This window comes from Gossypium hirsutum, chromosome D02, assembly GCF_007990345.1.
Source record: "Gossypium hirsutum isolate 1008001.06 chromosome D02, Gossypium_hirsutum_v2.1, whole genome shotgun sequence".
In the NCBI taxonomy this organism is placed as follows: Eukaryota; Viridiplantae; Streptophyta; class Magnoliopsida; order Malvales; family Malvaceae; genus Gossypium; species Gossypium hirsutum.
The window spans coordinates 70638911-70665627 of NC_053438.1; the positions used below are offsets into that span (position 1 = coordinate 70638911).

The 26717-nt window shown below is 33.9% G+C and overlaps 5 protein-coding genes across 7 annotated transcripts; 3 read left to right on the forward strand and 2 right to left on the reverse strand.

The window, feature by feature from the left end:
* The first annotated feature begins 418 nt into the window (after positions 1 to 418).
* Positions 419 to 2421, forward strand: LOC107908802 (late embryogenesis abundant protein). Its single transcript, XM_016836075.2, has 2 exons — positions 419 to 763; positions 1906 to 2421. Exons 1-2 carry the CDS (start codon positions 500 to 502, stop codon positions 2125 to 2127), a joined length of 486 nt encoding a protein of 161 aa, XP_016691564.2. The 5' UTR covers positions 419 to 499; the 3' UTR covers positions 2128 to 2421.
* A 1135-nt stretch (positions 2422 to 3556) lies between these two features.
* LOC107908803 (bifunctional phosphatase IMPL2, chloroplastic) lies at positions 3557 to 8136 on the forward strand. Of its 3 annotated transcripts, none has more exons than XM_016836077.2 (10): positions 3557 to 3973; positions 4049 to 4127; positions 4234 to 4328; positions 4415 to 4464; positions 4850 to 4974; positions 5161 to 5227; positions 5579 to 5668; positions 5802 to 5913; positions 6089 to 6203; positions 7645 to 8136. In XM_016836077.2, the coding sequence occupies exons 1-9, from the start codon at positions 3670 to 3672 to the stop codon at positions 6157 to 6159; spliced, it is 993 nt and encodes a 330-aa protein (XP_016691566.1). In that variant the 5' UTR covers positions 3557 to 3669; the 3' UTR covers positions 6160 to 6203; positions 7645 to 8136. The 3 variants fall into 3 exon arrangements, with proteins under 3 accessions (XP_016691566.1, XP_016691567.1, XP_016691565.1); XM_016836078.2 differs by having other exon boundaries at positions 7750 to 8136; XM_016836076.2 differs by lacking the exon at positions 7645 to 8136 and having other exon boundaries at positions 6089 to 6418.
* A 1393-nt stretch (positions 8137 to 9529) lies between these two features.
* On the forward strand, positions 9530 to 12232 carry LOC107908804 (probable receptor-like protein kinase At4g39110). Its single transcript, XM_016836079.2, has one exon. It carries the CDS (start codon positions 9545 to 9547, stop codon positions 12047 to 12049), a length of 2505 nt encoding a protein of 834 aa, XP_016691568.2. The 5' UTR covers positions 9530 to 9544; the 3' UTR covers positions 12050 to 12232.
* Positions 12233 to 12653: 421 nt separating this feature from the next.
* LOC107908805 (SUMO-activating enzyme subunit 2) lies at positions 12654 to 18790 on the reverse strand. Its single transcript, XM_016836080.2, has 11 exons — positions 18258 to 18790; positions 18082 to 18171; positions 16975 to 17058; positions 16658 to 16876; positions 15798 to 15899; positions 14832 to 15281; positions 14517 to 14746; positions 14247 to 14340; positions 13979 to 14161; positions 13791 to 13888; positions 12654 to 13288 (listed from the first exon to the last, which is right to left on the reverse strand). The coding sequence occupies exons 1-11, from the start codon at positions 18288 to 18290 to the stop codon at positions 12925 to 12927; spliced, it is 1947 nt and encodes a 648-aa protein (XP_016691569.2). The 5' UTR covers positions 18291 to 18790; the 3' UTR covers positions 12654 to 12924.
* A 2368-nt stretch (positions 18791 to 21158) lies between these two features.
* On the reverse strand, positions 21159 to 24850 carry LOC107908806 (BEL1-like homeodomain protein 7). The gene is given in 7 exon segments (XM_041089247.1): positions 21159 to 22137; positions 22338 to 22398; positions 22493 to 22872; positions 23002 to 23543; positions 23546 to 23875; positions 24083 to 24225; positions 24381 to 24850. Coding segments are annotated over 5 exon segments (1983 nt in total). The 5' UTR covers positions 23841 to 23875; positions 24083 to 24225; positions 24381 to 24850; the 3' UTR covers positions 21159 to 21432.
* Between the last annotated feature and the right edge of the window lie 1867 nt (positions 24851 to 26717).

Here is a 26717-nt window from a genome sequence, read left to right on the forward strand (position 1 = left end):
TATTCCTTTTTACCACACTAGAATTTGGTTAAACGGAGATCCAAGTAGCATTTTTAGAGAGGAATGTACCCTTAATAGCAAATGGTTTAAGAAAAAATCCAATCGAATAATTAAGGATAAACGATCCTTCAAGTTAGTGATATGAGATATTTGGACAATCGATCGTTGAGTGAGTATCCGAATAATATAAAGCAAAAATTTACCTACAAATGTCTCTCTAATTGATTCTCGTATTTGTTAATTGTCACCGACGTCACCTAAGGTGCACGTCCCCTCCTTAATTCTCTAACGTGGCTGTATCTTAAGCATCTCATTTGCAAACGTCTCGCCACCTGTAAAATCACCGAAGTTTCATACAAAAGAAACTTACTCTTCTCCACCGTCTTTTCATATATGCATCTATATATACATATAATATATATCAATTTCATCCAACCCAAGTCCCTGAATACGCCATAAGTGGACACTCTTTTTCTTTGATGTGTCAATAATTACGAAAATGGCTGATTTAACAGATGAAAATGGTAACCCTATTCAACTCACTGATGAGCAAGGCAACCCGGTGCAATTGACCGATGAATATGGTAACCCCATCCACGTCATTGGCGTAGCCACCAAGTCCCCACCTATGCACGGTGGTGATCAGATCAGTGTTGTTGCTGCTGAGTCTCAACAGCAGCAGCAGTATCGACCGCCGCCACTGCGTCCGGAGGTTTCCAGCAAGGAAGAGATTCAGTCTTTTAACAGCTCCAGCACTAGCTCGGTAATTCGCCGTTCCCGTTCATGTATAATATTTAAGTTCATGTATAATATTTAAGTTATTGGGTTATTAAAATTTATGTTCTTTTCTGTCCATTCCATCTACACCAATTAAAACTTAATTATTTCATGAAATAATTTTAAATGTCATGAATTTACAAATTAAAATTTAAATAGTTTTTTTCTTTCAAATAGCAGTTAAATTATCTAAGATTTATAATATGTTTTCTTACTTATCCATAGTACTAATTAACTGTATCGGTTATCGTCAAATCGTCACTTGTCTTACTTTTTAGATTTATAAAGAAAATTTATTTAAATAAAATATTTTGGTATAGGTTAGTGATTATTTTTTAATTTTTAAAAGTCGAGTCATCAAAATATGAATTTACTAATAATTTAATTTACCTTAATATTTTTTATTAAAATCAAATCAATAATAACCAATTAAGTCATTAAGTCTTTCTTTTAGAAAGAAAATACATTGAGGTATAAAGATAAAAGAATTGTGTCATCGAATATTTAGATTCGAGTGTCATTATGCATAACTGCGATATGTAAATCTCCAATTCCATCATGTGAATATGCCATGTAAGTTTTATCCGGTTCTTTATTTGTTATGCTTTACAATAATTTGATTTTTAGGTTATTGTTATTGTTGCTAAAATATGTGTTTATATGTGTGAGTTCACTTTATTTATGTTTATATATAAATTACCATGTGTGCGAAATGGAAAATCTATTCTTTAGACCCAAAAATTATAATTTAACTTCATAAATATTAAAAGTTTAATTTAGTTATTTTAAAAATCATAAAAATATAAATTAATATAAGGGTGAAGTTTTATTTTAGTTCTCGTAAAAATTAATTTAATTTTAATCCTTTTTAAAAAAATTATGGCTTTCGCCTCTGCATGTGTGGGTTTTCAACTTAAATTTATTCTAATTTAAGTCATAACATGTTTGAGCTCTATACGAATTTATTCTGATCTAGGTTCAGTTGTATTTTAATTATCAATTTTTTCTATTTGTATATAGTAATAATCCGATCCTAGTCATAGTTATATGAATATTTAACTATGAATGTATTGATTATATTTGTAATTTTTATTGGTTTTTAAATTATTTTTTAATTTTCGAGTTTAGCTTGAAGATGATGGAGTAAGTGAGAAGAAAGGGAGGAAGGATAAAACAAAAGAGAAATTAGCAGGTAGAAATTATGAGGAGGAGGAGGAGCAATTTCATACCACAACTAACGCTGCCAAAACCTCTATGGCAACCACCACCGCGGCACCGCCTCAACAGCCGTACGTTGAGCAAGAGGAGATGTGTTTGAGGGAGAAGATAAAAGCGAAATTGCCGTGGTGAATTAAAATAATATTATTATTGTAGCTTTACTTTTAAATCACTCGTATATTTTTGTAATAGTAATGTAATAATTATACTTGTCCGTGAAAGTTAGAAGTTTTAGGTTTTTCGGGTAAACCATCAAAATAGTCATTTGTTTAACTTAGTTTACATTTTAGTCATTTATATTTGAAATGTTGCGTTTTAGTCATTTACGTTTTAACATTTTAGTTACTTAACTGTTAATTTTCGTTAACGGTAAGTTGACGTGGTACGTTAAATCATTAGTTTAAATAAAAATTTTAGATTAAATTATATAATTGGTTCTCATATTTTTTTTTGTTTTGAGCAATTTAATTTTTTTCTTGCATGTTTTTTTAAATTTTTTTTATTTTCCCGTATTTTCTGCTTTTCCCTTTGTTTTCCTTCATTCTCTAGCTCTTTTAATGTAGTTTTTCTATGTTTTTCATTTGTTAAAATTAGTCCCTATACTTTTATTTTTTAACAACTTAAATTTTTTCTATTTTTCTCCCTTCTTCATCTCTTTTAATGTAGTTTTTCTATGTTTTCTATTTGTTAAAACTAAAGGGGAAGAAGAAAAAAAAATAAAGAAATAAAAAAATTGTTCAAAAAACTAAAAGTATAGGGACTAGTTTTAACAAATGGAAAACATAGGAAAATTATGTTAAAAGAGATGGAGAATGAAGAAAAATAGAAAGAGAAACACAAGATAATGGAAAGTAAAGAAAAAACAAAAAGAGGAAAGTTAAAATAACATAAAAACTAAATTGCTCAAAATGAAAAAAATATGGGGACCAATTGTATAATTTAACCTAAAATTTTTGTTTGAAATAACGATTTAACTTGTCACGTCATCTTAACGATAATTAACGACTCAATAACTAAAATGTTACAACATGTTAACTAAGTGACTAAAATGTAACATGTCAAATATAAGTAACTAAAATGTAACCTAAGGTAAACAAAAGTGACTATTTTGGTAGTTTACTCTTAATTTTTGTATATATATTTTTGTTATGGATGGATTTTGTTAATCACAATATTAATATTTTCCATCAATTATACATATTTTCACTGGTATAATAATAAATTTAGAACTCAAAATCTACACATTTTGTCAATTTGATATTAATTTAACGAAATTTACCCGCAATATTTACACATCTTGTCGATATTTACACAAAATATATAAACATCAAGGACTAAATTTATTATTATGTACCAATCAAAATTAAAAAATTAATGATGTGCTTAATTATTTTTAATTGTTCACTTTTAATTATTCTTAATTGTTGACTTTAAAAATTAAAGACTTTTTTTTTCCTATTTCCTACTGAAGTATAGTATTCCGACACTGATACGGAATTTAAGGACCTATAATGAAATTAAGCCTTTTATTATTAAATGATACCTCATTAGTCCTCACTGTCACTCAGCTCTTTTTTCTCTTCAGTCCACAGTCATCGTCACCAAATCTCCATAGCCAAAAATCCTTCCTTTTTCTCTTTCCCTCTTATTTATAATCCCTTTCTTTCCTCCCAAATGTTCTCTCAAACCCAATCCCATTTCCTTTCATTTCCTTCCAAATCCCTTCCTTTCTATCCTCCTCTCTTCCCCAACAAAAGCCCTTTCCTTTCATTCCCTCCTTTCAAAACCCCCACCATTTCTCTCCCAACAAAATCCATGATTTCCAGCTCCAAACTCTCTAATCACATCGACCCATTGTTGAACGACACCCAACTCGACCGTTTTGCGGAAGTGGGCAATAAGCTAGCTGATGCCGCTGGCGAAGTCATCCGCGGTTACTTTAGGAAGAAATTCGAGATTCTTGATAAAGAAGATTTGAGTAAGTCATTGAAGAATTTGAGAAAAAAATGGTGCAAAATTTGTTGACTTTATTGAATATTTTTTCATTCTATAGGTCCAGTGACGATTGCTGATCAAGCTGCTGAAGAATCTATGGTTTCGATTATATTGGAGAATTTTCCTTCTCATGCTGTGTGAGTAATAATGGGGTTTTTTTTTTGTTTTCAATGTTGGGTTTCATTTTTTTAATATAATTTTCTTGTTTGCTAAGAATGATTTGTAATTGTTCAATGACTGTAGTTATGGAGAAGAAAAAGGATGGAGGTGTAAAGAGGAATCTGCAGATTATGTTTGGGTTTTAGACCCTATAGATGGCACAAAAAGTTTCATAACTGGTATTTTAGTTTATTCTCTATATTTTTATTCAAATTATTGTATTAGTTTCATTGTTAAATTTGGTTTATGCTACCCAATTTTCCAGGAAAACCAGTGTTTGGTACTCTCATTGCTTTGTTGAAGAAAGGTAAACCTGTAAGTTTTCACTTATATACCCTCTTTAGTACTCTGTGGTTTGTGCTAATAGTTGTTTAAATTTTGATTTATGGGGCAAAATTATACCTTTTCGAGCAATGTTAGCTTGCTCACCATTAACTGAAGGCCCCATTTTAGCAGTGGAAGCCCCTTGCAATGTCGCCTTTTGAGCTTGCATAAAGCTGGCTTTGTATTAAGTGCATTAATTGAGTTTAATTATACCAGTTGGCATGAATATGTTGAGTTCATCATCTGAACTTGTTTGTTTCTTTTTAATCCTATTCAATAAACATAGTTTCCAATTATACCATCCTTAAGAGTTCTTAATTTTGCTTTTGATTGCTGTCTGATTATCCCTCTTTTTTGTCTCTCCTATTTCTTTCAGATTCTTGGTATAATTGATCAGCCTGTTCTTAGAGAAAGATGGATCGGAATAAGTGGAAGGATAACTACATTGAATGGACAAGAAGTGGCTACACGAGCTTGTACAGAACTGTCACGAGCATATTTGTATGTTTTTCTCGTTGTTTAGTTTAATATGATAAGAGTTTGTCATGCAAAACCTGAGTCTCCAAAAAGGACTCCCTTATACCTGTTTACCACTATAGTAATAAATGCATGCATACAATTCCTGCTTATACCTGTTTACCATCTTTTTCTCTCTTATCTTCTTGTTACTTTTCTTTATGTGTTTAGGTACACCACAAGTCCACATCTGTTCAGCGGAGATGCTAATGAGGCATTTGCCCGTGTTAGAGATAAGGTATTTGATTAAATGTACCGCTTTAGTTGATATAAAGATAAATCACGAATGTACACTTATCCTGTGACATAGTTATTTGATGCTTCTCCTGACCTTTAAAACCTATGGATTTTTCTCTTAATATGCATTGGAAAATTTAAAAATATTTAAGATAATCACGGGGAACAGCCTAAGTATAACAAAAACTTTGAAGAATTCTGTACTTTTGGCCTGTTTTTCCATATTGGCCTATACAACAATTTCCAAAATGAAAGAAAAGCCGGTATCCTCGATTTGGTCCTTTTCTTTGGGCTCGGATATGTTTGTCCTAGTTCTCACTTACTTGGTTTTGACTTCTCATGTTTTCAACAGGTCAAAGTGCCGCTATATGGCTGTGACTGCTACGCTTATGCCCTCTTGGCTTCCGGTTATGTGGATCTTGTCGTTGAGTCCGGCCTCCGGGTACGAACTTCTTTTCCTTTTGGTACAATGAAAGTTGAAATGACCCAGGACTGTCATTCGCAATCCAATCTTGAAGAGCACATTACTACATAATCTGATGGGTTTTATTTTTTCAAACCAAATTTTTTGTCAGCCATACGATTTCCTTGCACTTATACCTGTTATAGAAGGTGCTGGGGGTGTTATTACTGACTGGAAAGGCAATCATCTTCATTGGGAAGCTTCTTCAACTTCACGTGCAACAAGTACGCCCTTTCTCTCGAACTTTTTCCTTTTTCTTTCCATGAAAGTTGAACTTTGAATCAAGTTTTGGTTTATTCAGTCCACGGTATATAAAAACTGAATCAACCAAATGCGCACACCCCTAGTTAGAACATTGCTGATCAAGTCATTTTTTTTCTTTTTTGGGTTATCTTCTAGGCTTTAATGTAGTGGCAGCTGGAGATAAACTAATTCATCAACAAGCTTTAGATGCTTTGCAATGGCAGTGAAAGATTTTACTGTTTGTTTTAAAACCCTAACATCCATACAAATGGTAAGTTTTCTTGAGCTCTTTTGTTATAGTTATGGCATTAGTTTGAGAACTATTTGACTCAAGAAATCAACTAGTGGGATGAAATTGAAAGAAACCAAAACTGGTGACTAAAAATCATAAATTAAATGGGAGATTGCATTTAGCATTTTTGCTATGTTGTATATCATAATACAATCATTATTTATTTGATATGAAAAATTTTCAGTTCTCTTGTATGTGTAGATTACCATGAATGCGATTCCTTTATAAAATTTTAGTTGTTAGATGGATTTGACTTAAAGTATTTTTAAAACTTTGGGATGATTAATGCAATAATAAAATAAATAAACAAACCTGTTTTAGAGGAATAATACATGGTTTTGGTTTTAGTTGATTGAGATTTAGCTCGGTTGGTATCTTTGCTGTTACAAGGATATAGGTTCGGGCGTATTTAAACCAATGTTATTTTTTGATTTAAGGGTTTAGGGTTACAGATAGTAACAAGATTTGCATAAATAAAATTAGACTGGTGGTTAAAAAAATCAGATAACTGATTCAGTTTTAATTAAATAAATTATTAAAAATAAAAAATATATATTTAACCATTTATAAAAACCAGTTCAATTGTCTGTATCCATAAAAAAATCAATTCAATTCAACCCCTTGGTTCAGACTGCTATACCAACTAGTCCGGTTTAGTTTCAACAACCACTATTGAAAGTATGGATTTAGTGCAAGGTTTTTAGATTCGGACTGGTGATCAAACCGGTCAAGTGATTGGCTTACTAGTCCAATCGGTTTGTTCAACTAGATTAAATGAATCATTAAAGAATTTTAAAAAAATATTCGGTTCAACCAATTTGTACCGATTTTTAAGTCACCCGATTTAATCGCTTTTTACAATTTAATATGCCGATCAATTTCTGATTTAACCAATTCGACTGGCTGATAGCGTGATTTTAAAGCTAGTGACAAAAATGATATGCTTATTAATGTGCATTAATTTTTTGCAAGCTAATTAACATTAATTATTAGTACAAAACGTTACGTTTATTATCGTCAAAAGGGAAAAAGAATACCATTTTTCTCTATTTATTTTTCTGGTTTTCTTCATCAAATCTCACACTCCATTCCTCAAAATCTCCAAAACTACTCGAATTTCCAGTCAATGGAGAATCAAACCAGAGTTGCCATAGGAATCCCAGCACCTAATTACCTAATAACCACACACCAACCACCACTTTTTATTGCAAATTATCCAACACCACCACCAGCACAACAACAATCTCTGTCATGTCCGCCACTGTTCATAACCACATCCGTCTTAATCATCATTCTCTTCATTTCACTTGCTTTCACTGGTTTCTACTTCACTTATCAACAAAACAACCCTCCAATCATTCGTATCGAATCCATTGCTGCTTTTAACATTACTAATTGGCTTATAACTCTCTCTTTAAAGAATCCCAACAAGTATGCTTCAATACATTACGAGAAGATTCAGGTTTCAGTGTCCGAGTTTGACGATAAATGGCGTGTTATTTGTCCTGTTGATGAGCTCGACCAGGTCGAAAACGGAGAGAATCTAATGGACGTGGATGTTTTCGGGTTGGTGGACTCGAAAATGGTGGAAGTGGTGTTGAAAATGGATGCTGTGGTCTGTTTACAAGCTAAGTATATGCAGAAACATTGGCAAATGTTAGAAGTTGATTGTGGGGTGGTTGTAGTTCAGCCGAGGATGAACACGACGGTGGGTCGATCCAATCGGTGTAACGTTCGTCTCCGGTGAATTGTTCATTGCTTAGTAGCGTTCTTGTTTCCTTGTTATAGATTGTAATGCAAGCAACTTATAGTGGTACTAATTGTTATGGATGGATTTTGTAAGGGTTAACAGTGGTTTATATAATGAAACGGGCATTTATCTATCACCGCCCGCTGATCAATTAGGTACTCATTCTCTCGCACTATATCAAGTCGAGGTCATGCTATCTGTCACACGAGTTCAAATTCAATATCTCCTTGTATAGGATTTCACATTAAAACTCTGATATTATTTCGATCATTTTCAGATTTTGATATGAGCTTGGATACTTTCGGATTCCCATAACGCAAAAATAAATTAATGGGTGGTAAAAATTTATGCTTTGATACTTAAATCAGTAAAAGAGTTTATTTAATCGTTAAAGTTGTTCTCTCAATGATTGGTCTGCCTGCAAAAAAGGACAATACCGACACATGAGCATGGTGTTAGCACTATATGAGGAAAAATAGGAACACTAGACCAGTCGTAATATTTTTTTACTGGTAAAATTACCTCTTCAGTCTCTCTTAATAACGATATTGAACAAATTGGTCCCTTTAAAGAAAGGAATAATTAAATCTCTATCAATTTCAAAAGTAAGCAATTAAGGACAATTAATCACACGTTAATATTTTTCGTCAATTGTACATAATTTTGATCGGTATAATAGTAAATTTAGCCCTCGATATTCATACATTTTGTCAATTTGATCCTGATTTTAAAAAAATGCAACAAATTTAATCTCGACATTCACAAATTTACACAAATGGTACAAATAAAATTTGTTAAATCAAGATCAAATTGACAAAACGTATTGTTATTATACCAATCAAAATTATATACAATTGATAAAAGAAAATATTAATGTCATGATTAATTAACTTTAATTGTTCGATTTCCAAATTGATTGGGATTAATTGTCCTTAGTTGCTTAATTAATATCGAAATTGTCTAGCTATAGATAAATGTTGATAAAAACAGATAATGCAACTCATTCAAAGATGTCATCTTCATTGTTAAATTGGGTTCAATTTTTTTTAATCAAAGGGGATGAGCTAAGTTGATGCCAATAATGGCACCCAACTCCCTGTAAGAGAATTTAAAAAAAAAACACCATGGAAATAACTACAAAACCATTCTTTGAATAACATTGTATAAAGTGTCTAGAAATAGCAGCATTAATCATCACGAAAAGCTCTAAAAATTGGTTCCACCATTGACCATGTCCAAAGCTTTTGTTAGCCAACAAAAAGAAAGGATCTTTCTCCGCAAACATTGCCTCATAATTAGGACAAAACACAAAAACACCAAATTTTGTTGTCAATCCCTTTTAGCCATTATAATTCACAAGACAAAAACAGCAAAACAAACCCAACAAAGTTTAGTTTCATTTTTCATAATATAACATTATTTACCCTTTAGTTTCACTTTGTTGGGTTCCACTTCCGGACTACATCCCTCTCATCCAGGAGGGATGGAGATAGAAAAAAAGCCGAAAAAGCATAAAACCAATCTTTTTCTATCCTCCATTTTGTCATCACCATCATCATCATCCGTATCGATGGCGATCCTCCTGGTGTTGTTTTATATCTTTGTTTGTTGCCCTGTAGTTATTATTGCTTCCAGCACTCCTACTGGTACGTTCAGTCCCGAAGACAACTTCCTTATCAATTGCGGTCCTGACTCGAAGCCTGAACTTATCGAGGGACGAACTTTTAAAACCGGTTCCGAGTACTTAAAAACCAAGAGTGATTCTCAAATCACTTGCTCAGATAATGTTCCTTCACCTATATATAAAAGTGCCAAGGTCTTCCCTGAAGAAGCTACGTATTCATTTACCTTAAAACAACCCGGTTACCATTGGCTTCGTCTCCATTTCTACGCCATGAAAGATGATAAATATGATCTCCACCAATCGACGTTCTCCGTGTCTGCGAACGAAATTGTTCTTCTGCATAACTTCAAGATCAATAATAGTAGTGTACCAACCCTAAAGGAGTACTTGATAAATATGAAAGATCCTACACTTAATCTCAAGTTTAGTCCTATGAAGGATTCGTTTGCGTTTATAAACGCTATTGAGGTTGTTTCCGTACCGAATAATTTGGTAAATGACGAAGGGTTGGCCCTTTTCCCGGTTAACAAGTTTTCCGGTTTAACTGAGCAAAATTACCAAGTTGTGTATAGGCTTAACATGGGGGGACCTTTGATTACCCCAAGGAATGATACACTAGGAAGGATATGGATACCTGATGATAATTACCTCGAACAGAAGAATTTCGCCAAGGCTACCTCGATTGCACCGGACGGGGTCCACTACTCCAAGACTATAACGCGCTTGATTGCACCGCCAATGGTTTATGCGACTGTTATCGAGATGGCCGATGCTAACATAAAGCTCCCAAACTTCAATGTCTCATGGAAGCTTGATGTTGATAAATCATTTGATTATTTGCTTAGGATGCATTTCTGTGACATTATTAGTAAGGCAACCGATAGTCTCTATTTCAATGTTTACATCAATGAGAAAATGGCCATTTCTGCATTGGACTTGTCAGCGGTTACCGCTGGGTTGGCCCGTCCGTACTATAGAGATATTGTGGTGAACGCTCCGCTAATCAACGATGGACTACTCATCCAAATCGGTCCATTGAATCAAGGTACTGGGGCAGCTAATGCGATTCTTAATGGCTTGGAGGTGATGAAAATGAGCAACTCGGTTGGTAGTTTAGACGGGGAGTTTGGTGCCGAAGAGGGAGGGTTGGGAATGTCTCACCAGGGCACGGTGGCTACAATCGGTTTCGTCATGATGTTTGGTGCCTTTGTCGGTCTTGGTGCAATGGTTTATAAATGGAAGAAGAGACCCAAAGATTGGCAAAAGAGGAATAGTTTCTCTTCTTGGTTGCTCCCACTCCATGCAGGCGATAATAGCTTCTTAAGCAAGAACAGTGCTTCTCAAAAAAGCAACTTCAACACAAGTGGCTTAGGCCGATATTTCTCGTTAGCAGAGCTACAAGAAGCAACCAAGAACTTCGATTCGAGTGAAATAATCGGTGTCGGTGGATTTGGAAATGTCTATTTAGGTACAATCGATGACGGGATTAAAGTTGCTGTTAAGAGAGGAAACCCACAATCAGAACAAGGTATCACTGAGTTCCAAACAGAAATCCAGATGCTGTCAAAGTTAAGACACAGACACTTGGTGTCACTGATCGGTTACTGTGATGAAAATAGCGAAATGATCCTGGTTTACGAGTACATGTCGAATGGACCTTTCAGGGATCACTTGTATGGAAAAAACTTGCCACCATTATCATGGAAGCAAAGGCTCGAGATTTGCATCGGAGCTGCTCGTGGACTTCACTATCTTCATACCGGTACTGCACAAGGGATCATTCATCGTGATGTTAAGACCACCAATATTTTGCTTGACGATGCCTTTGTTGCCAAGGTTGCTGATTTTGGTCTGTCAAAAGACACACCTATGGGACAAAATCATGTTAGCACTGCAGTGAAAGGTAGCTTCGGGTACTTGGATCCCGAGTACTTCAAAAGGCAGCAATTGACTGAAAAATCAGATGTTTACTCATTTGGGGTGGTTCTGCTTGAATCTTTGTGTGCAAGGCCTGCAATTAACCCACAACTGCCGAGAGAGCAGGTTAACTTAGCCGAATGGGCAATGCAATGGAAGAGGAAGGACTTGCTTGAAAAGGTTATTGATCCTCAACTAGCCGGTTCCATCAATCCAGAATCAATGAAGAAGTTTGCTGAGGCTGCAGAGAAATGCTTGTTAGAATACGGCGTCGACAGACCTACAATGGGAGATGTTTTGTGGAACTTGGAATATGCCTTGCAGTTGCAAGAAGCATTCACAGTCAGAAAATCAGAGAACGAGACCAACCCTCTGAACACCGCCACTACCCAAACTCCTATCATGGTGCCATCCACCACCAGTCTTCCAACCGATAACTACCGTTCGGTTGAGGGTCCAGTAGACGTTCCAGCCATTAATGATCACTCAGGAACTGCAGTGTTTGCACAATTTCAAAGCCTTGATGGCAGGTGAAACAGTCAAACACCGTGGCTTGATAAGCTGGATAAAGTAAAGTCTACCATTGTCAGAAGACCTTCGGGCAGCCATAAAAATGTGCACCCTTCTCTATGTAACATCTGTTCCATCAAAATCTGTCCTTGTTTCTTGTATGGGGTATTCAATTTCATAGTCAAAACATACATACATACATATATACACCAAAAGGTATAGTATGATTAGTGTACTGATATCTAATGTTTCAATCATGCAGCACCATTTCATATTGTGTATAAATTATTACCTCATATGAAAGAATAGCGGCTCGCAATTTTGTATGCTATTAGAGCATAGTGAGCCATGTAAGTCTCCAACTTCAATTCCCCACAATATTCAATGAGAATTGTTCTTAATCTCAACTAAGATATGTACCAATATTTAGTTACATCAGACCAGATAGATATACCAGTTTAAAGTAACAAATGGCTTACAATATGTAAGAAAAATAACATTAACCTTTATTTCTTCACTTCTGCACCACATTGACCTTCATTCTGCTCATCAAAGAGTCCATCTGAGAACACCTTAGCTTAGTTCATGGTTTCTGTGAGCATAGTTTCAAATAATCAAGAGGAAGCAGTTCCATTAATAATTTTCATTTCACATTGGTTTTAAAATCTGAATACTTGCAGTTACAAGCCCTTGGTTAAAAGATAATAACTAGATGACTAGGCATTTTTGTCACAATAGTAAACCACAAAAACGGAATCAACATAACAGTTAGTAACATCTAATCGAGCAAAAAACTATAGACTGTCCTAACACGGCCTCCAAAAGAATCACCATTTAGTCTTCTTAACAATTATCAAATCAGAGGTGAGATGATATGTCCCTAGAAGATGTAAAACATGTTACAACTTTTTCTTCTTGGTGAGTGATTCCCAATCATCGGATATAATGAGTTCATCGGCCTCATCATCAATATCAAGCTTTTTGGGTTTATTTTGATTTATACTAGAAGGGCCTGAAGGATCTGGAGCTGTGACTTCAGAAACCTCAGACAATTTTCTTTTCTTCCCTGTAAAAGCTTCAACCACTTCCGAAGTTTCCTGAATTTCATCATCCTTCTCACCCTCCAGAGTCTCCCCTGATGGCAAAGCATTGGATGTACTTTCGTCATTTCCAATAGGCTTATTATTATCCTTATCAACAGGAGCTTCTACCCATCCGGATAGAAGCATTCCATCAGGTTCCTTCTCTTCGTCAAATTCTTCCCTGCGAGCATAAAAAATACATTTATTGATGCGTCTTCTATGGACAACACTTGTACAAAAGCAAATTAGAGGTATAGTTCGAAGAAAAAGAATGGGAAAAGAAAAGTCCATATCAAGCTTTGTGATCAACCCTTTACTCATCATAATTAACAATAAGATCACTAGTCTAATCATATAACTAATGTCCACAATCCAGATAAAAACACAAAGTAACAAATCTTATTTGCCGTCTTGTAATCACAAAATGGAATTTATTTTAGCACAAAAATATGGACATATTTTTTATATTTTAACCAGGAAGGCAGGGAGTACGATACAAATGCAGGAACAAAAGATGTAAGAACTACTTCCACTAGTTCACTAGCGAAAGAAGATAGGCAAAAAAGATAATTATTTGATGAAGCCATTTCAACATTCACCACCTATTTTAGGAACCTTCCAGAACATGATAGAAAAGGGTTCTAACAATTTTAGTATTATGGTTATCAAGGTAAAATACAAACCTATGCTTGATATTGATACTGCATGAGAACTCCTGTTGCAGATCCTCGACGGTAAGAACACTCCCACTAGTAACTGGAGAAGGAAGCTCAGATAATGCCTGTTAAAAGAATAAACCACAATTATCATACCACTTTTTGTGCCAAGTATAAAAAGAATTTGGTTCAAATACAAAGATGAAGAATTTTACTTTCTCAAGGTTTGCAGCATAAATCGCTACCATATCCTCTTCAAGATCTTCGCCAACTTCATAAAGAATGCTTGCCCCTTGCATAATTAGAGGAAAGTTCATACCAAGTTTGGCTTTAATAATCTTTTCAACAAAATCCCGCAACTTAGAACGTTGAGTATTAACCTCAAGCGATACTGGTGTCTGTTTTCAAGATATTAAACGTAAGTGAGTATCATTTGAAACATTCACAAAAGAAATTCCGATCAGACCACCGTTTTAGATATACCTCTGAACAAACATAGCAAGATCTGTTAGGTTCATAGGGTTCTACAGGCATTAGAAGCAACTTTCTTGAAGGATGTTCTAGACAATATGTCATCCTGCATAGGCATTCAAAACAGATTGGAATTTAGAACCAATGTACGAAAATGACACAATAACATATGCTCGGTACCTAAACTGAACTATATAATTACTTTGTATTTGGAAAAACCTCCAAATAATCAAAAGAAAACAATTTTAATAGAGAAAAAATAAAAAAGGAACTGAACTAAACCTGTAATTGTTGTTATCCTTTTGTAAAACCTTAATTGCTTCAATCACGATCAATCCAGCTATGATAGCATTTGTTGTAGCAACAGCATGCACAATATTACCAGCAATTCCTTTAGCTTCAAAAAGACTGTGTAAAGGAATCCCAAAAGAAGAAGCCCGGATATTTGCAGCAGCAGTCACAAATTCCACGGCCAACTGATCATCTTTATCGAAAGTAAGGTTTCCTATATCCTGTAAAGTGATCATATATATTAGTCAAACTTGGTAGGAGTGAGATAATCTATCAGTTCTTCAAAAGAAAAAGATTAACAAGGACCTTTTCTCTCTTCAAGAAAAATAATCTCAAAGCCTCGAGGAAAACTCTTGAATTTTCTACAAGGTTCCATATATCCTGAGGATTCTTCAAGCTCAGAGACACCATGGCAGAGACATCATCAGCTGCACAACCCTTTTCCTTGTTCCCATTCTCTTTAGTTTGTTTCTCAGGCAGGACATCTTTACTATATATAGGCCGTGGTTTGTTACGGTTTTTCCACGTTTCTTCATTAGATAGAGCAACTTCTATGTTATGACCAAATACATGATCATATATTCTTCTTCCATATCGTTCGATATCTTCATCTTTTCTACATTCAAATACATCTTCTGAATGTTCAGACGAGTTTGCAGTATCACTAGAGCGCACATTCAAATCATTTTCCTGATTCTTGTCCCCAAACAACTTTGCAAAAAGCAGGTCCTTTGCCCATACAATACAATGAACAAACTACAATTCAAACAATATGATTAGAACTTGTGGCATAGCAATTTCTTGGCAACAACAACTATACTTGGGCTTTGTTTACCATTGAGGTTGTACATCACTTTTCAACCCAAACCTTGATTTCAAACCAAAAAATTTTGGTAAACAAGTAGCCTTTCAAACCAAACCTTGATTTTAAACTGGATTTTAACCAAAGCCAAAATTTTTAGCTTTTGGCTTTTGGAAAAGTGCTTTTCAATGAAGTTACCTTTTTATCCCCTCATTAAATCTTCTACTTTACAACATCATGTCTAAAATAGTTATTTTATCTTCTCAAAAGCACTTTTTGACAGCAATCGTAAACACTATCAAATTTTTCAAAAGCACTTTTTAAAAGCTTTTTTTCACGGCACTTTTCAACCTCAATGGTAAACTATCCCTTAATCATCATAATTTTAGTATAGTGACTGCTGGTTGCTCAAAGCCAATAGAAGCAAAAGACTCCTACGCTACTCCCACCCGAAAGAAAATAACGATTACCTTTGATGGAGTGCTTGTTATTGTACAAACAGGATAAGTCTTTGGGGCAGGTTTTGGCTGACACTCGTAGCACTCAGTTTTTCCTTTCAAATGTACAGTAACCTGCACTCAGGATAGTTATAATCATACAATATCGTCGTAATAAAACATTCAACCAAATGAATAACATAAAAGTAACGCTAAAGCCAAGAAAAAGGGGTATCACCAGACAATAAGTTTGTAGTATGTGAGAGACTGAGAGGAGTTGATAAGAAAAGAAAAAACAAAAGTTCAAGTTCAGGGAAGTCAATTAACCAAAAAATTTGACAGTCAAACATAGGCAAGACTTCTTGTAAACCTCAACCTTTAGACCTTAAGGCGATTATATGATTCAGTTAATAAACATGTATAGAGAAGAAAAAAAAGCAAATACAAGCACATCTTGAACTGGGGAACGCTTCATTTTTTTTCTAAATTAAATTGCTTAAAAGGATAAGCTTTTTAAACATATTTCAGAGATACATCTCTTCATTGTTAATATTAATATAGAACCCATTTGATAAAAAAATTCATGAAGCCTTCAATAGCACTTACCAAGAGAAACAAGCTCCGTCAACTTAAGATGCTACTTAAATAGGATAGAACAGGTCACCTGTTCCAGAGGTGAGTTCCTTAAATAAGTAATTATTTGCATAAAATAGCAGAATTTCAGATTATTGGTTATACAGTATGTAAGAACAAAACAATTGAGTATGCTTATACATACACAAACTAATAAAAGTTAGATGAAACATGAGAATGAGCAATCCAGACACGCAACCTAGCTAGAAGATGAAGAACCAGTATATATTGAGCTAAAAGACATGTAAAAGCCTAATTACCTGTCCCAAGAACCCTGTTGTCCCACTTTCAACCAATGGGATATCAGCCGCCAAACAAAGACGATTTACATGGCGCCTTGCATCTAAGTTATCCAACCCATTCAACACAACATCAAACTCTTTAAAGAAATCAACATTGAAGCGAGACTCCTTAACATTAGCATGGTACGGTGTAATGCTTATGTTGGGCCTGAACCTTAAGACTGCATCTCTAGCAACCTGATAAAAATATTGATGAAATACATAGCATTAACTTATAACTGTCAATTAAAGCAAACAAGGGAAAATGCCTGTAAAATGCCTGTAAATGTACTTGCCTTGGCCTTAGACTGACCAACATGGGATTGTCGGAACAAAAATTGTCTATTCAGGTTGCTGACTTCTATAGTATCCATGTCAATCTACAAGCAGATAAATATAATGGCATTAATAAATAATTTCCAAAATAATTATACCAGTTACTAAATCCTGTAAATTAGTTGCCCAACAACAAAAAGAAAAACAAAACATCCATTCAGATGATCATCATCAACTTGACCTCACGACACATACTGAATAACATTTTTTTAATAAAAAGACAACCACCACGTGAAACCCTTAGCACCACCACCTATATAATGGATAGCTCCCCTTCAAAGATAACTAAAACCTAACACATCAATAACTGATATCAGCACCAGCCACCACCTTAGACTGTCCATCTAACTTTTATATTATCGTAACCGACTCCATTCCTAGATAACCCTAAATAGTTACACCACTATAAAAATAAAAATGAAAAGTAACAATACTACCAATCAAGTCAACCTAAGGCGCAATACCATACTACCACCAACAACATTTACCACACCAATTTAATTTTTTTGTATCTCCTGCCATTTCAGTATCAACAGTTACCACCAGCTCCATGATGGCCTCTACGCTGCTACAATGTGCAATGTCCTATAGTATGCACCAAAGCACCATAGATTCCACCTTGAGTTCCGTTATCACCATTACAAATAAATTGCATAAAAACTACCAAAATCCATTATATATCAAACAGATTTTACGATTCTTCCTAAAACACACATCCATAATCTCCAATAAATGAAACCACTAGCATCCTCACCCGCAGAGGCAGCAAGAATATCATCTGACAACATTATATGATGATTATCTCACTAATTATTGGCACATTCTAGACATAGTGTGGTTTCTATAAGCACCATAAACAAAGGTGAATAAAACTTGAGGCCCAATTCTTGTAAAACTTATTCCTACCATACCAAACGTTAATAATCACCTAATTCTAAAATAAAAACAAAATTAGACTGTTGAGACCCTAAAGGTAACTCCAGTTAGACAGACTTTAAAACCAAAAATATTAAAATAAAATAAAAACAATTTTAAGAATTTTTAAAAAAAAAAAGTAATTAACTTACAATATGAATATCTTGAAACCCAGAGAGAGCAAGAGTCTTGAGAAGCTCACAGCCAATCCCTCCTGCCCCTACCATAAGCACTTTCGCCCTCTACCATTCAAAAGAAAAAATAAAAGGTTAAAACCATAGTTAAAATAAATACCCAATTCTGCTCTCTGGGGACATTTATTCCGTACCTTAATGGCGGATAACTGTTCTTGAGAAGCCATTTCGAGGGTCAAGCCAAGCCAGAGAGCAACAATACGAAGAACAAGAAGAAACAGAAAACCAAAAAAAAAAGAACAAGAGTAAAAATAAAAGTCGAAACTTTTTCCCCCTTTTTATAAAGAAAAAGAGAGGGGTTTTCGTAGCGTTTGTAAGGAATCGAACACGAGACGTGAAACAACGATTAAAGCCGTGATTAGAGCTTTGAAAAGGGCGGCTAAATGAGAACCAAATATATAATAAAAATTCGGGAAAAAAAAAGAAATTCCCTTTTTTCTTTTTCCTCTTTCTAGGGGAAAACGAAGAGATTTTTAAAGTGGCTGATCTGCTGATATCGGCGGTGTTCAATTTAGCTCTAATTTCAAAATCAGAGTGGATTAGGCTATCATCTTTAGGGTTTTAAGCCTTCAATTATTAGAACTTTCAATGATAAGAAAAAAATATTAGGACGTTCGCAGTCGTTGAAGAACGAAGGCTCTAAATTAGAAAGTCCTAATTTTTAGTTAAATTTATGTTTTAGTCCCTATACTATATTTAAGTTGCAGATTTAGTTTATATATTTTGATTTGGTCTTTTTAATCCCTTTACTTCTAAAATTTTAAACTAAGGTAAAACTGTAAGAAGAAGACCAAATATAAATGTTGAGCATTAACTTTTTTTAGAATCAAGATTAAATTGACAAAATTTATAAATGTTAAGGGTTAATATTATTATTATGCCAATTTTAAACGTTGATACCGTTAACTAGTTTGTGACAAAAAAAGATAAAATTGAATAGTTGGATGATCATTTTGTAATTTTTCATAGTTGGGTGACTAAAAAATAAATTTACTAATAGCTGAGTGACTATTAGTGTAGTTTACCCTTTAAAATATCAAATTATTTCAATTAATCAAATGACCATCATTTGAATCATAATTAAATTTGATAATAATTAAGAATGATAAAATCGGAAAATAGAGATTAAATTCACAATTTTTACATAATTACGAAAATTATTATAGAATTTGACATAAAATATTTAACTATTACTGTTTGGGCTCATAATTAAAAAACTAAAATGAATAGAATTGAGTCATTGACTAAATTAATTACATTTTATAAATAGTACATGGATTAATGATAGAATTTGTCCTAATTTTTATTGCTTTAATTTTGTAAAAGTAAGGCTTGGAAAAAAAATTCTGACCAAGAAATTTGTTAATTTCACCAAACATCTCTACATTATCATATTAGATTTTAATTTTATTTTAAAATTTCAAAACATTTTAATTAAGTCATTAAATAATTAATATGAATATATCAATAAATGTCATTTCATTAACCTAGTAGTCAATTTAAGAGTTAAAACAAGTGGATTAATCTGTAAATTTGTGTTAGATTTGAGGGGTTAAAAAACATAAGTCAATAAATTTAAGAGGTTTATTTTGTTTTTTTATTATTATTTATTTTAACTTAGTCACATCCAAATGTTTACAATTTGATGTAGGTATTTTAAATATATTTCATGTCCGATAAGGTTTTCAAGACTGAGTCTGATCATTTGGGTCATCGATCCGATCTTTCTATCCAGTTTAGTTAAATAAATCATTAAAAGTTTCATAAAAATTTAAAAATATATATTAAAAATCCAATTTAATTGTCCTATTCAATTTTTACATGATTCAATGGTTTGCATTAATTCCCAATTCAGCCAGTTCAAAGCTCCTCTTCATATTGATACCTCGACTGGCCAGTCCGATCCAATTCAAACAACCTTGATGTGCAACTCCGAATGGATTACACTATACAGACTTTTCTTGACGAAATTGGACTTCCATCAGTAAAAAGGCATTTCTTTTTTAGAATCGAGCCCTATGTTAGACCCTCAACACATTTGCATTGGCCCTGACAAAAGTTTTGTCTCTCTCGACTTTGCTAAAAATCCAAAAGACATTGAGTTAACATAGTGAGAATATCTTATCGAGTGCCTGAAAAGTTGAACCATTCAAGTTCCACCATAAACATTATGTATTGTTGAACTTCTCAAACACTCGAATAGATGCTAAGGCTTTATGAATCCACAAATTCTTTAAACACCTGAGCTCATGGTAGAGTCAAAATATGTAAATCCCACCTAAAGATAATACCAAACATGTTGAGGGTTCAATGCAGGGTCTGATCCTCGACACACACATGCATATATACAACGGTTAAAGTACTTGGGAGGTCTCTGTATCATAGGGACTAGACCAAATGAATCTCTTTATTATCAAGTGAATCAATTTAATCACTGTACTATTAAAAAGAATCAAATAGTTCAAGTTGTAATAAAATTGACATTTATTGTATATAAAAAAGTCTTGAAAATTATTATTATTTTATTGCAATTTAATTTCAGAACAAAATTCATTTACAAAACCATAAAAATTTTAAAAAAGTTATTTTTTTAAACAATAAATGTTAACTCTATGTCAATTAGACCTTATTTAATTCTTTTAATAGCATAATGACTAAATTTATCCATTTAATAGTATAGGGACTAAATTGTAACTTTGTTAAAATCATTTTCAAGAGGATGCAGCCATCACAAAAAGTTAGTACCTGGCTTTATTTTACAAATTGAAAATTTTGATCATTCTTTGGACTGAATCTTTTAATAAAGCCTCAACAGTCATCAGTTCAATCACAAGTGAAGGCAATCACAAAAAGAGGACCCAAGAATTGTCATTTTCACTTTTCATAACCATATTATGCACGCGCGCGCGCACACACACACACACACACACACACACAGACATACATACATACATACATACATACATACATACATACATACATACATACATACATACATACAGTCTATGTTGAGTAAGTTGTTGAGTTTACCTGGATTAGAACAAGCCAATTCCTACATTTATTTCAAACTGGAACTAATTATACATTATGTTTCTTTACAAATATAGTGACCTTCCAATTGAATTTTTGTTTTTCTATATTACAACTGTTTTTATATTTGTTCATGTTCATGAGGACTAATCTTTTTCAATACCTTGGCTAAACAAGATGAATGTTCGGAGGAATCGAGAATCAAGCTCGAGCTCTACGGTTTCTTGTTTCCATAATAATGAAGATCAATGATGTAAATCTGCAGTCATCATGCACGTTTCACGCTACAAAATCATGTAACAAATGTGAGGAATTGAACCTGTGCTGCCGGTTACCGGGAGTTACGTATTCACTATCTGTTGTTTCAGGTCCTATGGAAGATGCTGCTGGATTGTATATGTCATTGTCTCGAGTCATTGCGACAAAGTTTTGATGGCCCACACCTGACATAGGTATACTACCATCCTCACAATGCTGCAATCCTAAAGTGAGTGAGACACCACTTGCATTCCCGAACCTCCCTAATTCCGACACATGGTAAGAAGTGGTAGTGGCTTTCATAAACCGATCACCAACGCCATCAGAATGAGTAATTCCATCGAGGAAGAGATTGGAGTTATCCACATTAGGCCTCTGCACCTCGCTTAGCCTTAGTAAACCGTACTCGGTTTCAGCTTCTCTGTGCGTGACATTTTGGAAAACGGTAGTGGTTATTGTTCCTGCAATATCTACATCAGGGACATGGTTGGATTTGGAATCCACCAACTGTCCAGCGCTACATCTCTCCGTGGCCGATGAACTCCCACTTTGTTGCTGATCTTCACCTATGTCCTCAGAGGTCCTTGTATTGCCTTTCCTTGCTTTGACTGCATTTTCAGATGAAGAATGAGAGTCCATTTCCAAATCTGCAAATTCTTCCTTGTACATCTCCTCGACCATCGGCTTCCAAAGACGTACTCTCGCATTTATAAACCAATTCGAAACCTGAGCAGGTGCAAACATGTCATCAAGGCAACAATAACAAAACATATAAAAATGATGCTACGTCTAAAGAGAAGCAGGCACATTAGAGCCTTTTCGACAAAATATCCGGTGTTTTTCGGCCTTTACAACCTTAATAACATCCTGACTTCAACTGTTTTTTTTTCGTCATATGGTAGTAAAGATGATTAGTTTATGATTACCTGACTTCGGGTCAAGCCTGTTTGTCTTGCTAGCATGATCTTCTCGGAATCTTTTGGGTAGCTGGAGGACAATAAAAGAAGCAAATAAGTACAATTGAGTTACAAAAGGGCATAGGGATCATCAATGCAGAGGAGGGTATTATTTTAAAAAATACGGATGAAGAAAATGCTCGAACAGCCAAGCACGAAGTATTGAAACGGAGCTTTCCGGCAGCCCTCTTTGAGGCCTCCATGCATGTTGTGGCATCATACCAAGTTGCTGCAGAGCTTTTTGTTGCCTTAGCTGTTGCTCCACGTAACGCAGACAAGTAATCCGTACTCCTTAACCGTCTTCTAAAGTATCCTGCTCCCCAAGACTTTTACGTGTTGCCTGAATTTGACCATTAATTGTATCTTTCAAGCATCGAAAATGACGGGATATAGTCTGTTGTGCAACTGCAGTGTAAGGCTTAGCGGCTCCACACCCTGCTATTGCATCAAACGATGACACTACGATCTGCATCTGATGATAATATTGTTTATACCTTCTATCAACCTGCAGCAACAAGCATTAAGCATCGGATTCTTACACCATTGCAGTTTAAATGCAAGACAAACACGAAAGAAAAGTGTTTAACTCGGCAAGAGACAGGCAAAACCTACGAGCAAGTGATCTGATTCTTACCTCATCCAACATGGACAATAACTTGGTTAACTTGCTTTGTAGTTCTTGTCTTTCAGCATGTGAAAGCTCCTTTTGAATGTTATTCGATGATTCTTGCTGGTTCGAAAGCACATTCTTCGATCTCTCATCACCCTCTTTGCAACTCTTCATCCGGTTTTTCTCCCCGTCAATTTGCTTTAAAGCCTTTGGAACATTAACAACTTCATCAAGCAATTGTTGTGCTGCCTTGAGATATTTAGAATTAGGAATAGCTCTCGACATACTCGACATTCCACACGCGTATAAGTCCCCTTTATTCGTGCCTTGGTTAGCACCAGAAAAGCCATGTGGCAGATATCCCGCATTCCTCGGTTGTTCATCTCTTGAAGAGCCATTCCTGCCTCCAGTAAGCGACGGATTATGACTCAAGAACGAGGCCAAATCCGAATCGGGATTCCAAAAAGGGATAGAAGGCATTTGAATACCAAAGGGAATTTGAGTGCCAAGTCTTAAGGACAATCCTTGAGGACCCTGCAAGTTTTGACCATTGTGAAGGATGCTCTTGCATCCCTCCAAGCACCAAAATCATGCTCCACAACATGTGATCCACCGAGATTCGACATAATTCCGTGTTGTTGCGAAGTCGAATCCGATGCTTCCACACCCTGCATCCCAATACAATTGTTTTGCTGTTGAGAATTCCCAGCAAATGCATCCGAGTACGACCCGGAATTCATATACATCATCGTATTACCCTGCAAAACCGGTGACTCTGCATACGAACCAGGCATCGATTCTCTCATATAGATCATCGGAACGGTGTCCCTTTGATTATCAGAACCAGTGTAATAAGTAGCCATAATTCAACTCAGATTGCATAGTTAACCCCTATGAACTGCAAAAAGAAAAACAAGCAATTAAAATGACTTCCATTAGAAACAATTTCAAGCTAAATTCTCTGTGCATGAACCAAACAGAACTTAAAAATGTCCCATAAAACATCCAAAACAAAGGGAAACATGATCAAATAAACAAGAAACAAAGGAAACAAGACAAACCCAGATTTTATATATGCAACACATATGAAATAAAAAAAAAGTACCTTGGAACCAGCAACATTTGTGAGAGTTGTGGGGGAACATGAATTCTTCAAGACAAAAATCAAACACTTGGTGATCCCAATTAACCCAGAACAACAATCTCCCTCAAAAACTTCACTTTTTTCATCAAATTTTTTGCAGATACCTTGAAAAACACAATAATAATAACAACTTGTTTCAAGTTTGTGCCTTGTTGCTTCAATAATAATAATAATAATAATAATAATAATAATAATTCAAGCTCAAAAGGGTATATAGAGAAAGGGAAAAAAAAGAGAGAAATGAATGAATTTATATCACCTTTTGTTTTTTGCTCCTTTCTTTTTTGTACTAATCATATATATATATATATTCTCTACGTAATAGATTCACACATAAACTAGAACCCAATACCTCCCTTTTATCTATCAATACATGCATACATACATATATATACACTTGACTTGAAATAATGAACACCTTTTTTAACTCTCTTTTTTGCTTCTTTCAAATTCTTCTTCTTCTTCTTTGGTTAATGAGTTTCTATCTTTAAAACTACCAGTTGGTGGACCTAAATGAAAAAAAAAAAAAAACCTTCCCTTTTCCCTTAAACCTCCATTTTTATCACTATCTATCTCTCTCTTTCAAACCCCCCCCCTTTTTTTGTTATCACTTTCACACTTTCCACCATGAAAGCAAGCTCTCCCTCTCTCTCTCTCTGGTTTTTTTTTTCTTTTTAGCTGCCGCTGTAATGTCCACCATATATGAGATAATATAACCCCCATATTCTATATTTCTATTCTCTGGTCTTTATTTTATTTTATTTTATTTTATTTAACTACTACAATTTTTTTATTATTTTTAAATGTTAAAGACACACCAGCAGCCAGCAGGTGCCCATATCAATGTACAATGTCTTTTTCTTCTAACTAATGTTTAGTTTAGAACTCTATGGTGCTCCACTTTTTCTTTATTTATGCTTTTGCCCCTTTTGTTTTCCTATTATTGCATTATTATCTTCATAAGTTGTACTGATTTAATCTTTTGAAATAATGTTTAGTCTAACTTAATGTTTTTTTCCTTAAAAAATAAATATTTTTTATTAATATAATTTTTCTTAAAATTTATTGAAAGTTTATTTTGATTTTTATCGATACATATAAAAATTGGGTTAATTGCATTAGACATCCTTAAACTATGGTTGTGATCTTAAATCAATCCCTAAACATCAAAACATTTTAATTCAATCTCTAAAGTATCAATATTATATCAATTAAGCCTTTCTTGTCAGTTTAGCCATAAGTCCGAGTGTTAAATGCTATATACATGAAGCATATTTTAAACGGTTTAATTGTCTATACTTATCTCATAGACAGCTTGAATCTGACAATTTAGGGTTAACAAATTTATCTCATTGTTTTCAATTCGTTGACCATCTTTTTTCTTCTTTTGGGGATATTTCTTAAAATCAATTTTTTTATTCTTTTCTTTAGTCAGCAATTAATCTTTCGTATTTTATAGGCCACTAAAGAGTAGAAGCTAGACATGAATTTTAAAGCCGCTCCACACCCAATATAATGATCAAACCAACTAGTGATTAAGGTAGATGAGTCCATTGTCATATCACCTAACCCGTAGTTAAGGTTATTTTCTCTTCAATAATATAAAGTTTTACAAAATAAACCCAATACTCTAACAATTGGACCCCAAATTTATGAAGAAAAATATCAATTATAATAATAAATTTAAATATAGGTTAATATACCATTTGGTATATGAGTTTGACTTTAATGTTCAATTTGAAACTACGTTTTTTTTCCCCAATATAGTACTTAAGTTTAGCTTCAATGTTTAAATTGATACCCAAACCAAACGTCATCATACAACCTAATGAATACTCGACATGTGTGCTCTAATAAAAAAAACATATGTACCTAATTGGAACAAAAAAAAAATCCCAGGTGCCAAAATTGAACATTGAAGCCGAACATAGGTACTAAATCAGGACAAAAAAACTTTAAGTATCAAATTGAACATTAAAAGTAAACTTATGTGCCAAATAATATATTAACCCTTATATATATATATATAACAAATGTTTTAATTTGCTGGTTAGGGAAAACATTTTATTTGCCAAATGTATAAAAAACGATAATGTCTAGTATTTATGATCCATTCAGCTGCAATATTCATTTCCCTTTATATTTGATGACCTAAGGATATAACCATTTATATTGCATTCATCATATAGTTAATTTAATATATATAGGCTATGTGGGTCCATTTCATAATTTAATCCAATTTATATTGCCATTAAATTTGAGTTGGTATATTTTATATCCATTCAAAATTCATAGGAGAAAAAAATAAATAAATAATAGCAGAAAGAAAGTTCAAACTTAATTGAATTAATTAACACATGTGAGTGAAAATTCAAAGGCTTTGAATGAGTTCTCAATAATATTGGGGTTCTATTTTTTTAATAAAAAATAAAATGTTTGACAAATTATTTGTTCACAATGGATTGGGTTTGGAGACCAGACTTTATGGGTCGAGTTAAGTTTAAACATGAAATTAATATACTTTATGTTTGTTTAAACTTGGCCGGACACAAAAATATCCATATATATTTGTAAATGGCTAACACAAACCCATTCA

Coding starts and splice junctions, on each gene's coding strand:
- LOC107908802 (XM_016836075.2), top strand. CDS start 500: ATGGCTGATTTAACAGATGAAAATGGTAACCCTATTCAACTCACTGAT. Junction 764..1,905: donor ACAGCTCCAGCACTAGCTCG/GTAATTCGCCGT, acceptor TTTCGAGTTTAG/CTTGAAGATGATGGAGTAAG.
- LOC107908803 (XM_016836077.2), top strand. CDS start 3,670: ATGTTCTCTCAAACCCAATCCCATTTCCTTTCATTTCCTTCCAAATCC. Junction 4,128..4,233: donor AATTTTCCTTCTCATGCTGT/GTGAGTAATAAT, acceptor CAATGACTGTAG/TTATGGAGAAGAAAAAGGAT. Junction 5,914..6,088: donor TTCAACTTCACGTGCAACAA/GTACGCCCTTTC, acceptor GTTATCTTCTAG/GCTTTAATGTAGTGGCAGCT.
- LOC107908804 (XM_016836079.2), top strand. CDS start 9,545: ATGGCGATCCTCCTGGTGTTGTTTTATATCTTTGTTTGTTGCCCTGTA.
- LOC107908805 (XM_016836080.2), bottom strand. CDS start 18,290: ATGGCTTCTCAAGAACAGTTATCCGCCATTAAG. Junction 14,747..14,831: donor TTTTCTTGAAGAGAGAAAAG/GTCCTTGTTAAT, acceptor ATCACTTTACAG/GATATAGGAAACCTTACTTT. Junction 14,341..14,516: donor AAGGATAACAACAATTACAG/GTTTAGTTCAGT, acceptor ATGCCTATGCAG/GATGACATATTGTCTAGAAC.